The following is a 16,425-nucleotide window of genomic DNA, read 5'->3' as shown; positions in this document are numbered from 1 at the left end:
GTCATGTACATTAACATCTGTTTTGTAACTGGCAGGCTTTAGTGCTAATCGAAAGACAAACACAGAGGTCTTTATCTTTTAGAGCTGGATACAAATTTCCGTCGATGGGATCGTGCAGGCACTGGACAAGTAAACTATGATGTATTAGATGGTTTTCTGGGACCGCAGACCCCGAAAGAGGAAGATCTCAAACCCTATGATGAGGACAACAATGGACTATATTCACTTGCTGAATTCGCAAAAGCATTTGGAATTTCACTTGGTAAAGAACAATATATATGCTTACAATGCTTTCATATACAGTAAAACACCTCTCGATCTAACATTGATGGCTCGAGTACCAGTCCAAATGTATCAGTTCATGTGGTTGCCAGCCATTTTCTTTATTCATTTGTATTTTTAGCTCACCTGTCACTTAGTGACAGGGTGAGCTTTTGTGATCGCCCTTCGTCTGTCCACAATTTCTTGTGAACATGATAGAGACCACATTTTTCAAGCAATTTTGATCAAACTTATACAATACTTGTATTGGCATGATATCTCGGTTCCTTTCGAAAACTGGCCAGATTCTATCATGGGTTCTAGAGTTATTGCCCCTTAAAGGGCCAGAATTTGCTATTATGCGTGCGTCAACAATTTCTTGTCTGCACGATAGTGGTTTCATTTATGATTTTATTTTAACCAAACTTGCACACAACTTGTATCACCATAAGATTTCCTTTATTGAACTGGCCAGATCCCATTATGGGTTCCAGAGTTATGGCCCCTGAAAGGGCCAAAATTAGCTATTTTGACCTTGTCTGCACAATAGCAGCTTTATGATTTGATTATTACCAAACTTGCACACAACTTGTATCACCATAAGATCTTGGTTCCTTTGCTGAACTGGCCAGATTCCATTATGGGTTCCAGAGTTATGGCCCCTGAAAGGGCCAGAATTAGCTATTTTGACCTTGTCTGCACAATAGCAGCTTCATTTATGATTTTATTTTAACCAACTTGCACACAACTTGTATCACCTTATATAAGATCTTGGTTCCTTTCTTGAACTGGCCAGATTCCATTATGGGTTCCAGAGTGATGGCCCCTGAAAGGGCCAGAATTAGCTATTTTGACCTTGTCTGCACAATAGCAGCTTCATTTATGATTTGAATTTAATCAAACTTGCACAAAACTTGTGTCACCATAAGATCTCTGTTCCTTTCTTAAACCGGCCAGATCCCACTATGGGTTCTGGAGTTATGGCCCCTGAAAGGGCCAAAATTAGCTATTTTGACCTTGTCTGCACAATAGCAGCTTCATTTATGATTTGATTTTAACCAAACTTGCACACAACTTGTATCACCACAAGATCTTGGTTCCTTTCTTGAACTGGCCAGATTCCTTTATGGGTTCCAGAGTTATGGCCCCTGATAGGACCAGAATTAGCTATTTTGACCTTGTCTGCACAATAGCAGCTTCATTTATGATTTGAATTTATTCAAACATGCACAAAACTTGTGTCACCATAAGATCTTGGTTCTTTTCTTGAACCGACCAGATCCCATAATGGGTTCAAGAGTTATGGCCCCTGAAAGGGCCAAAATTAGCAATTTTGACCTTGTCTGCACAATAGCAGCTTCATTTATGATTTGATTTTAACCAAACTTGCACACAACTTGTATCACCATAAGATCTCGATTCTTTTTTATACGCCCGAAGGGACGTATTATGTTATCGCCTCGGTGTCTGTCTGTCTGTTGGTTAGCAATTTCCCTTCCGCTTTGTAACTCTTGAACCCCTTGAAGGATTTCAGAGAAACCTGACACAAATGTTCACCTCATCGAAACGACGTGCAGAGCGCATGTTTTGGATGGCTCACTTCAAGGTCAAGGTCACACTTAGGGGTCAAAGGTCATATGATTTTGTTTTGACAATGTGTGTATATTGCTCTGCATTTGCGTTGCATTGCAGTGCTCTTGTTTTTATTTGGCAGATCCTTCTTTTGTTCACTTACAATGATTTTTTTTTTAATTACTTCCCTTTTATGTTACTATAAATGGCTTATTTAGTAACTTTTTTATTATTGGCTGTAGGGAAAAACCGAGACCACTTTTCTGTGGTACAACATGAATGGTACCTCCAATTTTTATGTGTATTTTGACATATCTGTACCTTGTAAGAATTTTTATTTCTTTTTGGTTAAATTTCTTCCCTTTGTTGTTCCTGTCCTTTGGACTTATGGCTATATAGAATACTGATTTCAAAACAATTTTACACAAGACTAGTGTTCTTTGGGTGACCCTCTACTATAGTCCTTTAAATAATTTTGATTCAGCGAAAGACATGGCCCCTAAGGGGTTTTGCTTATTTTCCCTATATGCCTATATAGAACTTTGAAAATCTTTTTCTCAGAAACTGCTGGTCCGTTTTCAAAATAATTTTACACAAAAGTTTCTTGGGTAACCCTCTACCAAATTCCTTCAAATAATTTTGATTCATTGAAAAAATGGCCGCCTGGGGGAGGGGCTCATTTTCCCATATGGCTATACAGAAAACTTCTTGTATGAAACTACTGGCCTGATTTGAAAATATTTTTATTTGAAGTAACTTTAAGAAAATTTCAACTATATTTTCTCATAATTCTTTTGATTGATCTTGATTATGATTTTTTGACCTTCTTGTCCTTAAGTGCAATGATAACAGGTGAGTGATATAGGGCCATTATGGCCCTCTTGTTCCATACTTTGATCATTCAAAGCCCTGTATAATTCTAGCATTATGCCCATCCCTAGTCTAACTTGTGACGTATTTATCACATTCATTTTATTTCAGTCTGATATTACGTCCAACTTGGCCACGTCTAAAATACAGGCATAATCATTAGTGACTAATATCCGAACATAAAGTATGAGCTTCACTGTAATTATTCATCCCTCCATTCATTTCGTGTTCATATGAATTCTTATGAATTACGGTATTCTTTCAGCAACAACAACAACAACAGAAACAGTTACAGAACCTACACCACCACCTAGATAGAGGAATAGAAGCCATGTTGTTGCTAAGCAACTGAGGAAAAACAAATGTTTAAATGTCCCAAACATTCATCTTGAAAAGCTGATTTTTGTAATAGATTGATAGGTTGTAATAATATTTTTTTCTAAGAAAATGCTACCTATTCGAACTTGTAAATTTTTAATGGAAGAAATTGATCTCTGATTGGAGTGTGAGGTTGTTTTTGAATTTCCGTATTTTCAAATTTTATTTTAAAGAACAAAAATATGAAATTAGCCATGTTCTAAATGTCTATTTATTTGCAAAATGAGTGCTAAATGTGTAACAGTGAGCAGGATGACTGCCAGTTGTGTTACATATAGGAAAATGACTACTAAATGACAAACAGATAGCAGAACAACTGTCGTGTATGATAAATTTTTTATCTAATTTTCTTCACAGCGCTACACATAGAAAGATTCAATGACTTGGAAATGACATGCACTTACACACTCCTTGTGCACTAAGCTTTCCATTTCTGCAGATTTTTTTTTTTTTTTTTAATCACTTGTAGAAGAATACTTGGGCATCAATAATGAATATGTTAGATTTGTAAAAAAAAAAAATGTTGAAGAAAAGAGCTTGTTTTGCACTGTTTTATCAAAAACTTGGGTGTTTGACAGATAAAACTTTTGCATATATAGAATCATTGAAGAGTGAATTAGTATGTGCATTTATGTATAAAAGTCCAAATTGTATTTATTATTGCATTTGACAGTTACTAAAGAATGTGTGAAAATATATGAGGAAAATTTGTGTGCTTTAGATATACATGATTGTATGTATTGTGACTGTAAGTAGGTAAAATATACATGTTATACAGCGAAATGCTATTCATATAAAGTTTATTTTGAATAGATTTGTAAATATACTACTTAAATAATATTTCAGAGTCTGGAAAGATAATTTGTGTTTAAAACTGGCAAAAGTTTAGTATTTTATGTGCCATGTTTGTTTTCTGTTTGTTAATATATTGTACTTCTTAAATTGTTTGTGATAAGTGTCTCCATAATCGTTTTAAATTGTGATAATACATTATTGTTGATCATGTAGTTGAGATTTTTCATTACAATCATTTTGGTAATATCGTTGATTCTATGAACTGTTAAGTGCTTGTTATGTAAATTTTGTTCAGTTTTGTTTTTTATGTCTGAGAGTAATTTGTGATCTTTATTCTGCCAGTTCTGTTAAATTATTTCCTGCCTGACTAGCAGAGTTTGAAACCTTTCCATAGAGATGACTAAAACAAGTTTGAAACCTTTCCATAGAGTTGACTAAAAAAAAGTTTGAAACCTTTCCATAGAGTTGACTAAAAAAAGTTTGAAACCTTTCCATAGAGTTGACTAAAAATGTTTGAAACCTTTCCATAGAGTTGACTAAAAAAAGTTTGAAACCTTTCCATAGAGTTGACTAAAAACGTTTGAAACCTGTAGTCCTGTTTGGCGCCATATAACCTATACTGTGTTTGTGCGCCGTAAAACCCAAATAAATAAATAAATTTCCATAGAGTTGACTAAAAAAGTTTGAAACCTTTCCATAGAGTTGACTAAAAAAAGTTTGAAACCTTTCCATAGAGTTGACTAAAAAAAGTTTGAAACCTTTCCATAGAGTTGACTAAAAAGTTTGAAACCTTTCCATAGAGTTGACTAAAAAAGTTTGAAACCTTTCCATAGAGTTGACTAAAAAAAGTTTGAAACCTTTCCATAGAGTTGACTAAAAAGTTTGAAACCTTTCCATAGAGTTGACTAAAAATGTTTGAAACCTTTCCATAGAGTTTGCTAAAAAGTTTGAAACCTTTCCATAGAGTTGGCTTAAATGTTTGAAACCTTTCCATAGAGATGACTTAAAAAGTTTGAAACCTTTCCATGGAGTTGACTAAAAAAAAATTGAAACCTTCCCATAGAGATGACTTAAAATGTTTGAAACCTTTCCATAGAGTTGACTAAAAAAGTTTGAAACTTTGCCATAGAGTTGACTAAAAATGTTTGAAACCTTCCCATAGAGTTGACTAAAAAAGAAGTTTGAAACCTTTCCATAGAGGTTTAAGTTCAACAGAGACTTATTAACGGGAGAGATCTAATACCCCTGATGTCTGAAAGCCAGTAGATAATCCACAATTCTTGTCCATTCCAGTGTTGGTGTTCATCTATACGCTGTTTTCAAGGAATTTTTGTAACTTTTTTTTGTTGAAATACAAAATCATGTTTAAACTGCTTAATTTTATCATGCACAGTTGACTACTAACTAAATAACTACTAATTCTAACAGTATAAATATATTTAATGTTATTTAAAGCTAGTCATTTGTTCAGCAACAAATTCTTTTCAGAATTGTATTTATGCATTTGCTTATTGCACATCAAGCCAAGTTTTCAGTCGTTTTATGTAGCCAACTACATATTTGTTGTAGTTTGACCTGTGTAATGAAAATTGAATATTTCAGTTTTTTTGCTTAATCCAACGTGAAGTTAAATTTCAGTGCTTGTTTTGAGTTGAAGAAAAGAAAGTCAGTGCATCCAGGTTCTCAGGTTCTTCAAAGAAGGAGACTAAGATTTTTCATTTTGTGGAAAGAAAACTGTCGAAAAAGGAACAATCGACTGTAAATGTATGCTTTTGTTTTCCGCTGTACATATCTATAAATGTTAGTTTCAATTAATTTTGCTCATAAAATGATAATGGAAATATTGTTAAATCCGATCGCAATATTTGCAGCATCTATATATTGTTATACCACTGGGGTAATCCTAGATTTGCCACACTCTGTACGATTTTTCTACTATAACATATGCATCACTTCAGCACGAGTCTATAGTAAATAAAAGATTTTAGTGCTAAGGTGATACTACATTAGTGTAAATTATCATATTTTTCTGTGATACTCATTATTACATTGGATATGTTTTGTTATTGTAATGTTCTGTAATCTGGATAAATCTACCAACATGAGGTAAATTTTTCAGGTAGTGTCTCATTGGATTATAGTTTAAGTACCACCAAATGGTCCTGAGCATTTCTTGTTACAAAAATTGGTCAGAGAAAAAATCATTTCATTCAAAGATATTAACTGTGGTGAAGTGTTTGGCCGGCACAGTTTTCATTGAAAAAGTAATGGTGATTTTAGTTAACCATTTTATGTAAAATATTAACTGGTGGTTCCCTTCAAAGCTTGTTTAAGCCCAGTCACTGGTTCTTATTTTGGGACTATCACAGTGTGTTTTACATGAATTTCTTCTATGATAATACAGGGTAGTGTTGGCTGGTGGTGTTCTACTAACTTTGTTGGGGTTCACTTTTGGACTGATGTACGGTAATCAGTTGAAATAAGGAAAACTTTGACAAATATTTGAATGGTTTTCAAAAGAAATTGTTCAAGATATGACATTTCTTGGGGGTGACCTGTACAGGTGAGCGACTTAGGGCAGTTGTTAATAGGTCTAAAGTGTGTACCTGTGAACAGTTTTAGAAGTACATGTAGAGACATGCTTATCCCTCTAAAACTTACGATTTTCTGAATGTTTATGTAAACTAAATTAAGGGTATTCTAGCCAAGGGACTCTTGAAAATAGTGCAATTTTTATATAGGGTATTTTGGTGTTAGTAAAAATCCTTTATTTGCAAATTAAATTTCTGTTGAAATCCAACAATGTTAGATTATACCTATAAATGATACGATTCATGTGATTTTGGCAGACCCAGCATAACAATTAAGAATATGCTTATTGTCAGAGTAGCAGATTGTTGGAGACTCGGTCTATATACATTATTCAGTCAGTTTATGTTGTTTTTTGGAAATTTATTGCATTTTACTTGCACTTCCGGACATTTAATTTTGAAGGAGGGAGAAACTACACAAAATGTAATTCTAAACAGATAAAATTAGGAGTTGGTCATTGATTTTGCACAGCTGTTTGTGTTCTAATGTGTTTAAATTAAACGGGTAAAGATACTATTGTGTCAGTGAAACTACGCTGTTAAAATATATCATGAGAGACTGGTTATAAACAAAAAATAAAATCTGGAAAGTAGAGTCTAGTTTGTATCTTACATGGGCATGTAGAAAAGCAACAGCTATCGGAGAAAATAATCAAATATTACACACCATTGTGTTTTCTTGTACAGGTCACAATCTATCGCTTCACAACAAACTTTCTTCTTTTATTTATCATTCATATTGCAACAAAACAAATGTGTAAATAAAGTGGTTATTGAAATAAAACAAGAGAATTGTCTTTCTTTTTTCAGTCCCAGATAATTACCGGTGGTTATTACTGTTGAAATAAGCATAATAAAAGCCATTTTCTCTATTCCGAGCCCCTTAACTGGTGTTTCAGCTCTTGTCAATAATAGATGTTTGTTGCAAAAGATTTCTTGTTACATTATAATACTCCCAACAACGAAAGACATCCCCAAAAAGAAAAATTCTAAGTTGTCGGCTTAACAAGATGACAATCACTTTCTGAAATGGTCCGATGCTTTCTGGTTTAACTGACATTTATTACCATTTGTACTAATTCTCAAAAAACTAAGACGTCTTAAAATGTATGTAACTGTGCTTGCACATTAAAATGTTCTACAGGAAGTAGTTGCTTTTCTTGTAAGAAGGTAATGTATTACCCCAATGATTTTTAATGAGCCAACTTGTCTGCCAGAATTTTCAGTTATGCATAAATCTATTGTTGTGAAGACATTTTCTCGAGTATTTCTTTTCAACTGCCATGATTTGCCACAGTATTCTTAAAATTTGGAAAAAGGAAATCGCTGCAAATACAAATATTCCAAAGGCTTGGAATTGTGAGAAAGAGTGAGTGAGTTGGGTTTTACGGCGAATCGACACAAAATGGTCATATATCGCCGGGCTTATGAGAAAGAGGCATACAACAACTTCTAAACAAATTCGTACGTCTATACTCTGACCATTGCACAAAACACGAGTCCAAGGCAACAGCCAGTTGTAACACTTGGTGAACTTAATGTCCGGTTAACTGGCTCAGTGAAAACTGGTTATCCTTTGTCTCACTCGTGTTTCATCGATTACTTTTCGCTGCTAGCTCCTGCTCTGACGTGTTGAAATTCCCACACCTTACACAAGATGCATAACTGAAAAAAAATGTCTTCAGTGAAAATAGCTTTGTATGATCTTATTTACTACTTCAGAATGTTTCTGCCTATAACATTAGTTACTTCTGCGTGCACACGTCAAATATATTAATAAACAACGTCCAATATTGTCACGAAAGCGTGCATTGTTTGACTTGGTGTCATATCACTCTTCCTGACGATTCTTAAACGAAAAAGTTTTTTTTTTTCTGCAGTTCATATGGTGCCCGTTTTTCATTCGTGTCGAGATGATAATAGCATGGAATTTGCGATAGTCATCTTGAGCTTAAACGAAGATTCATCTTATTGTCGCTTTGCTAAATATACGATAACGAATGAACAGAGCTACCTTCGAAGCGGTAAACGGCTATCTCTGATGTAACTCTCGATTTCTTTAAAGCTAAAAGTATTTCATTGTTGTGAAAACATATTGCCGTTACCTTGCTGAGATTTTTCAAGCCAGAAACATTTGCTACGTCAAGACTTCCTTTATCAAGTACTTTCATACTACTCCTTTTACCGTCATAAACTACAAAAACAATTCTTTCCCTATCAGGCTCGCATAAATTACTTGTAACAACGCCACCAGAGTTGTACACAAAATTATAAAACAACACTTCAAACTTTTCATTTAACTGTATTTTGGTCATTACTTTACCATCAGTAGTCGATAACTGGTGGCACACAAATAATTGTGATATATCATCAAAGAAAAGTTTAGAGGGACTGCAGTCAGAAAAAATCGACTTGCCACTTGCATCATTTTTAATTCTTGCAACGAATTCACCACGTTCATCGACTATTTTCACAAAGCCTGATTGTCCCGAAAAGGACAGAAAAAAGCAACTGCCGTGGAAAAATATCGCTTCACAGTTCTTTTCCGTCGAAAACTTGAACTTTTGCATCACTCTCTTGTTGTCGATTTTCATGAGATAAACATCACTATAGAACCATTTCCCTTTATCTATGAAAGCAAAGATATTCTCCCGTACCCAGGTCATATCCGGAACACTGTACGTGACATAATGAATCTTTTCTATCTCTTCACGATCCTGAGATAAAAGTAGTATTTTGTCATCTCCAGAGATGATAAGCCCGTTGGCTTTTGTCACTAGGATAGCCGTTATGCACTTAAATGGGTACTCTGCATTAAATGTCGACAAAGTTCCAGCCGATTTGAACATAGCCATTATGATTAATCATCTGACACCATCACCATCCGACAAGGAAGTATTTCATGTGAAACTAAAAGTATTCTTTCATCAAGGGACAGCACCCTGTATTTACCGTTGATAAGACAAATTAGATATGCAAGTTTCACCTCTTATCTACCCGTTAGGTAACATAACGTATCTTATCACCAATAAACAGTGTTGTCATTATCATCTATAAAAGAATAGGAAGGAAGAAATGGGAGTCCGTACAATTAATGCAATAATTTTATTGGATAAAATATTTTCATGATCACTTCAAATATGACCAATCTCATGAAAAAAAATATCTATAGTCAACAGTGATATGTGATTCTCATTTGCAACATTTAGTCTACGCCCAATGAAGTAAGAATTTGTCATCTTGGCGCATGTAATTTATAATTATCAATATGAAAGGTTAGAAGTTGTCATCCAGGTGCATGGACTTTGCATTTACTAATTTGAAATATGTAAGTTTGTATTGTGGCGGATAATACCTGGCCTCCATATAATTAAACATCTAGTTCATTTTCTTTCTCTTTTCATCATGAAGTTTTTCTTTTTATAGCTGACCCTTATACAGGTGCGGGTACCTGCTATGTTTACAGAAGTTTTATGTTATGATCATGCTGACAGCTACTGTACTTAACACTTTGCTATCAATCAGAAACACATTTCACGCTTATATATGCTGAATAAAACAGCAAACCTGCTATATGCTATTTTATTTTAAAATCACTGTAATATTAAAATTTATTTTAAATTAAGAAATATCAAGTTAAAAGATGTAACTTTATTCATTCTACCCAGGAAGGTCTAATCAGTTGTTCCAGATTCTACCAAACCACATTTTTAACAGTCACAATAAAGGAAGTTGGTATTAAGTTTGTGTTCAGTATATCATGTCTGGGAATGGAGTTGCTCGTATACCTTATATAGTCAAATAGTCGTTTTTCAATTCCAGTAATTTTTACAATGTCGTTTTCTTCTTCTTTATGTTTATTTATAAACATATTAATGTTAGCAAGAAAACTCGTTTGCAGCAATAGTGCTTTGGCAGTTTATGGCTAACGCTAGGCTGAAGGTGTACATAAAGACCATCCACTGGAACAACGAAAGACAATTGTACCCTATGCCATGTTTGCAACAAGATACAATCAACGCAGTCACTAGTTTGCTGTTCATATTGACGTTAAAAACACATGTAACTTTTGCCTCAAGGAATTTGACTTCAAATGAAGAGCAGGAAACATGATGTTGGCTTTTTGTCTTTAGCGCCGTTTTCAACTTTGGGCTGGCAGAAATTCGGTACCTGTAGTAACCTGTTTTCCGTAAACGTGTCAACCTCTCCACATCAATCAGTGGTGGAGGACAAATGATTTAAGACTGCGGCCTCTCCCTATTTATGCGCGACCTGTGTAGGAGCAGTTCAACAGAAAGACCTTGATTTTTGCATCAACAATAATCCGACAGAAAGGTGTCCAGAAATGCAGAGAAACGTCACTAGCAGAACTCCTTAACCATGAAATATTAAATTTCTGTAAATGTGGTCAACGGCATTAGGTCAACGTTAGAGCAGAATTGCAAAAATTCCCCTTTATTTGCCTGCTAAATACCTTATAATTACGCAAATGATATACAAAATGATAATTATTCATGTTTTTCTCATGACTATACTTGCAGTATAAGTACTATAACATTTCTGAGGTCCGGTGCACGATAAAGTACGGACATTGATAATATACGGGTATTTGCATTATCTCCGATTGTGTTTAAATCAAGGTCCCTTTCTACTCGAAATAATTTAGGCAATTATATCTTGAAATTGAAATAACACAGTTATATGTACCTATATAGGCGCAAAGTAGTTTTGCTTTCACATACGTAACAGGAGCAACCCCATTCCCGATGATCTATTTTGTCAATCGTGCCCCCATAAGCAGGATTTGAAGCAAATAAATTTGATATTCGCATTTATATTACAATTGTTTTTTTTATTTTTTTCATTAGCAGCTTTATGTGTCCTCATATAATGCACATGAGGTCAGAAACTTACATTTTTGTCGATTTCATATTTTTTTCACGCTTCAAATATCGACGGATTTTTTGTGATAACAATGCCGAATCGTAAATTACAAACCAGATATTTCACATTTATGACGTTGCCGAATAGTATTTTTCTTTTTTTTTCGATAACATTTATAAATGTGTCATACTAAGCAAAATATGACTTCACTTACCTCAATTTCGTCTTTGTTTACGCGCAACACCAGTAAAGGACAGCGAAACTAATTATTCATCGGAAAATTGTATCCGTCCATTCATTTCATATGCATATGAGAGCAACAACAACAACTGAAACAGTTACAGAACCTACACCACCACTTAGATAAAAGAATAGAAGCCATGTTGTTGCCAAGCATCTGAGGAATGTCCCAAAGGTTCATCTTGAAATGCTGATTTTTTTAAATAGATTAATAGGTAATGATATTTTTTTCTAAGAGAATGTAACCTTTTAGAACTGATAATTTTTTAATGGAAATAGTTTATCTCTGACTGGAGTATGAGGGGTTATTAGTCCCCTACTGGTTGAAAACCAGTTTCCGGGACTATAGGAATGCGCTTTTCCGCCATTCGGTCATTCTGTCATTCCGTCATTCCGTCCGTCCGCAATTTCGTGTCCGGTCCATAACTCTTTCATCCATGAAGGGATTTTAATATTACTTGGCACAAATGTTCCCCATGAAAGGATGACGTGTTGTACACAAAACCCGGACCCCTAGCTCAAAGGTCAAGGTCACAATTGGCGGTCAAAGGTCAACAGGGCTTTTTTTCCTGTCCGGTCCATAACTCTCCCAACCATGAAGTGATTTTAATATCACTTGGCACAATTGTACCTCATAATAAGACGATGTGTCATGCACAACTTTAAGCAGACCCCTAGCTCAAAGGTCAAGGTCACACTTAGCAGTCAAATGTTAACATGACATGAACAGGGTCTGTTTCGTGTCCGGTCCATAACTCTGTCATTCATTAAGGGATTTCAATATAACTTGGCACAGATGTTCCCCATGATGAGACGACGTGTCGCGCGCAAATTCCGGACCCTTGCTCAAAGGTCAAGGTCACAATTGAGGATCAAAGGTCATTAGGGCCTTTTTTCCTGTCCGGTCCTTAACTCTGCCATCCATGAAGGGATTTTGATATTACTTGACACAAATGTTCCCCTTGATAAGACAACGTGTCATGCACAAAACCCGTACCCCAATCTCAAAGGTCAAGGTCACAATTGGAGGCCAAAGGTCAATAGGGTTTTTTCCTGTCCGGTCCAGAACTCTATCGTCCATCAAGGGATTACAATATTACTTGGCATAAGTGTTCCCCATGATGAGTCGACGTGTCGTGCGCAGCACCCAGAACCCTAGCTTAAAGGTCAAGGTCACACTTTGAGATCAAAGGTCAATAGGATTTTTTTCCTGTCCGGTCTATAACTTTGTCATGCAAAACAGGATTTAAATATCAGTTGGCACAAACATTCCCTTGGATGAGACAACATGTTGTGCGCAAACCCCGGGCCCTAGGTTTAAGGTCAAGGTCATACTTAGAGGTCATAGGTCAAATTCAAGAATGACTTTGACCGGAGCATTTCTTCTTTATGTATGGAGTGATTTTAATGTAACTTGGCACAAATGTTCACCACCATAAGACATATTGTCATGCGCAAGAACCAGGTCCCTAGGTCTAAGGTCAAAGGTCAAATTCAAGAATAACTTTGTCCGGAGCATTTCTTCTTCATGCACGGGGGGATTTTGATGTAACTGGGCACAAATGTTCACCACCATAATGCACCCTTGTTTTTAGAATTATGTCCCTTTGTTGTTACTATAAATAGATTATATTGTAGGGAAAAATCGAGACCACTTTTCTGTGGTACAACATGCATGTTACATCCAATTTTTAGGTGTATTTTGATCTATCTCTACCTGGTAAAGAGTTTCTTGTGGACTTACATTGTATAGATTTTTTTAGGATTAATTTCACTTTGTTTCGTACTATATATAACTTTTATGATAACTTTTTTATAATCGGCCATAAAAATTCCAAATGAAAACAACTGTAGGTTTTTACATATGCAAATTTTAATCCAGGTGCTTGTTATTCGACGCCGCCCTGAAGGCGGTGTCGAGTATATGGGATACACTTTTATTTCGGACCCTGTAAAGATGGTAATGAATAGTTTCGGAGTGATAAACTGAACACAGTGAATAGTTTGTAAAAGGATCAACGATATTGCACAATATTTTTAGTGAATAAACAAAAAAATGGCAAAAAGAAAACATAAAAAATGTATGTAATGCAACTTATTATGTGATTTAAAACAATGCTATCTGTCTTTCCTCTCCTTATTTGTATAGCAGAACATATTTTTTATTTACAATTTCGTCAAAAATGTTGATCCGATTTATTGATAAGGGAGATTACTCTGTAAGTCAAGTTTTCTATTTCTATTCTTAGCATGACCTACTTACCTATCTCATTGTCTATAAATAGAACACACCACGTACAGAGCTGATATACCATATACCACAATAATCTTGCAGTAAACTTCGAAGAGAATATTAAAAAAATTACAATTTGCCTGCATAAAAATTCCTTGGAAAAAAACGTATTTACAAAGTAAACAAAGGAATCAATAAGCACAGATATGTTGAAATGAACGAAGGAAGTGCCGCTGTTAACTTATTTTTAACCTTTTGTCTTATTTTCTTTGTTGATAGGTACAATGATGTAATTTCAGAATGCGCACACTTTAGCAAGTTCCTATTTCTGTTTGTTTTTTTTTGTTGTTTTTTGTTTTTGTTTTTTTTTTCTTTCTTTTTTCTTCCTTTTTTTTTTTTTTTTTTTTTTTTTTTTTTTTTTGCTTATGTGTCATATAGATCTACTCATTGTTTACAGATATACACTGTCAACTAAGGTGTGCAATAGGCTAAAGAGCATTTGGCTGAATTTGTTAGTGACAAGTTAATACTTCTTTAAATGTGGATAGATCGAAATATCAAAAGCCGTGGGACAATAACTTATCAAAGCATCAGTGACTTTAAAATAGAATTCCTTGTTGAATTTATATGTTCATTGATCTTATATGACTAGTCAGTTGTTCTGGTTTTATTATATCTTGTTACTTGCTTCTTTTTTTTTCTTTTTTCTTTTTTAATTTAATAGATAGTTTTTGTATTTGTCCATTGAAATATTTTCTACACTTTGGCAGCGGGTTATTATGCTTGCTAAATTTCGTGTAATATTAGATTTGAATCTAGACACTGACATACTCCTAGTAACCTTACAGTTCAACGAAGACTTCAAGTTTATCGTTCGTCCGAAAAAAATGAATTCTATGATATTCAAAAGTATATAAGAAAGATTCATGCTTTGTGAATAGGGGCAATATAGAGATTATTTATGTTATATCATTCTTTTCTTGGACAAAATTTTTGGTTGTTTTTGGCAACGGAAACAGTAAATTCCTGTGTATAATCTGCATTCTGAAATCTATAATGTAGGTGACTAAGGTCCATAAAACTTCATCAGTAAATAGAAAACACTCATTACATTACATGATAATAAAAATAATGGTTTCTGTGAACCACAGTTTTGAAATAATTTCAACATTTCCTCATTTCCCAACAAACTGCATTTCTGTGAAACTTCATACACACGCTCCTGCACATAAGAACTTTTCACAGGAGGTGACCTTAGTTAGTGAAATAATTACTTTAATTTTGTATGTAAAGGGACCACCTACTTGCAATGTTAATGTCATTGCAGGTAGAGGATTTGTATTGCATGGTAAAACTTTTCTATCATGTTTATTCTTAAACAGTTTATAACATATATTGTTTATGTGCTAATGTTGATAACTTGTAGCCAGTCAGACTAATAAAGTAATGATTAGGTGATTTCTCATATTGCAAAAAATGTACTTCAGACACAACACTTTGCGGCGTCTTTGATGCTTGCATCAATGAATTTCCTTGTACTATATTGTATATAGTACAATATTGTTTATACATCATTGGCAGATGTCAGTTCATTATGTTATACTGCAGTAGAGAAAATTAGGTGCCTTCCAGTAGGGGACTTTCTATTGCATGGCAATACTTCATTCACTTGTTTAGGTCCAGTATTTTCTTTTTCTTTAAAGAACAAAACTATATAGCTGTTCATCTTCTAGATAGCTAAATGTTTAATTTATAGCAAAGTGACTGCTAAATGTCTAAAAGAAAGCAGAAAGACTGCTCTTTGTCGAATCATTAGCAAAACGCCTGCTAAATGTCTAAGAAGTAGCAGAAAGAATGCTAAATCTCTGACAAAAATTTTAATTTGGTCATGTTCTGATTTACAGCTGAATGTCTAATTATTAGCATAGCGACTAGTAACAATGAGCAAACTGAATGCCAGTTGTGTTACATACAGGAAAATTACAATTAAATGTCAAACAGATAGCAGAACAACTGCTGTAGCAGAACTTCCTTAACAATAAGGATAGATAAGAAGGGTTTATTATGTTATAATTTTCTTCACAATGCTACAGTTAGCAAGATTCATTAACTTGGAAATGACAGGCACTTACACACCTCTTGCACTAAGCTTTCCATTCCCATAGAAGTTTAATTTCTGAATCAACTGTAAAAGAATATTTGGGCACCAGTAATATGAATGTATTAGATTTGTTAAAAACAGTCTATGTTTTGCACTGTTTTATCAAAACATTGTGTGTTTGAAAGATAAAACTTTTGCATATATAGAATCATTGAAGAGTGAATTAGAATGTACATTTATATATAAAAATACAAATTGTATTTATTATTGCATTTGACAGTTATCAAAGAATGTGTGAAAATATATGAGGAAAGTTTGTGTGCTTTAGATATACATAATTGTATGTATTGTGACTGTAAGTAGGAAATTAAATATGCATGTTATACAGCGAAATGCTATTCATATAAAGTTTATTTTGAATAGATTTGTAAATATACTACTTAAATAATATTTCAGAGTCTGGTAAGTTAACTTGTGTTTAAAACTGACAAACGTTTTGT

At 34.2% G+C, this 16,425-nt stretch overlaps 1 protein-coding gene and 1 long non-coding RNA gene across 4 annotated transcripts in view; one reads left to right on the top strand and one right to left on the bottom strand.

Annotated features, from left to right (window-relative positions):
• Positions 1–4,538, top strand: part of LOC123524404 (EF-hand calcium-binding domain-containing protein 14-like) — a 31,594-nt gene extending 27,056 nt beyond the window's left edge. For both annotated transcript variants that reach the window (XM_053538891.1, XM_053538892.1), the window contains exons 14-15: positions 83–262; positions 2,969–4,538. In XM_053538891.1, coding sequence (XP_053394866.1) covers positions 83–262; positions 2,969–3,021 — 233 coding nt within the window. In that variant the 3' untranslated portion in view covers positions 3,022–4,538. The remainder of the gene's footprint in view (positions 1–82; positions 263–2,968) is intronic.
• On the bottom strand, positions 4,187–5,345 carry LOC128555706 (uncharacterized). 2 transcript variants are annotated; one of them, XR_008370278.1, is made up of 4 exons: positions 4,667–5,345; positions 4,464–4,566; positions 4,364–4,396; positions 4,187–4,294 (listed from the first exon to the last, which is right to left on the bottom strand). It is a non-coding gene; the product is annotated as an uncharacterized LOC128555706 (long non-coding RNA). The 2 variants fall into 2 exon arrangements; XR_008370279.1 differs by having other exon boundaries at positions 4,766–5,345.
• Positions 5,346–16,425: the final 11,080 nt, after the last annotated feature.

The sequence above is a fragment of the Mercenaria mercenaria genome, chromosome 3 (assembly GCF_021730395.1).
Source record: "Mercenaria mercenaria strain notata chromosome 3, MADL_Memer_1, whole genome shotgun sequence".
Lineage (NCBI taxonomy): Eukaryota > Metazoa > Mollusca > Bivalvia > Venerida > Veneridae > Mercenaria > Mercenaria mercenaria.
The sequence above is the reverse complement of the archived record's forward strand: the minus strand, read 5'-3'. Positions and strand labels throughout refer to the sequence as shown.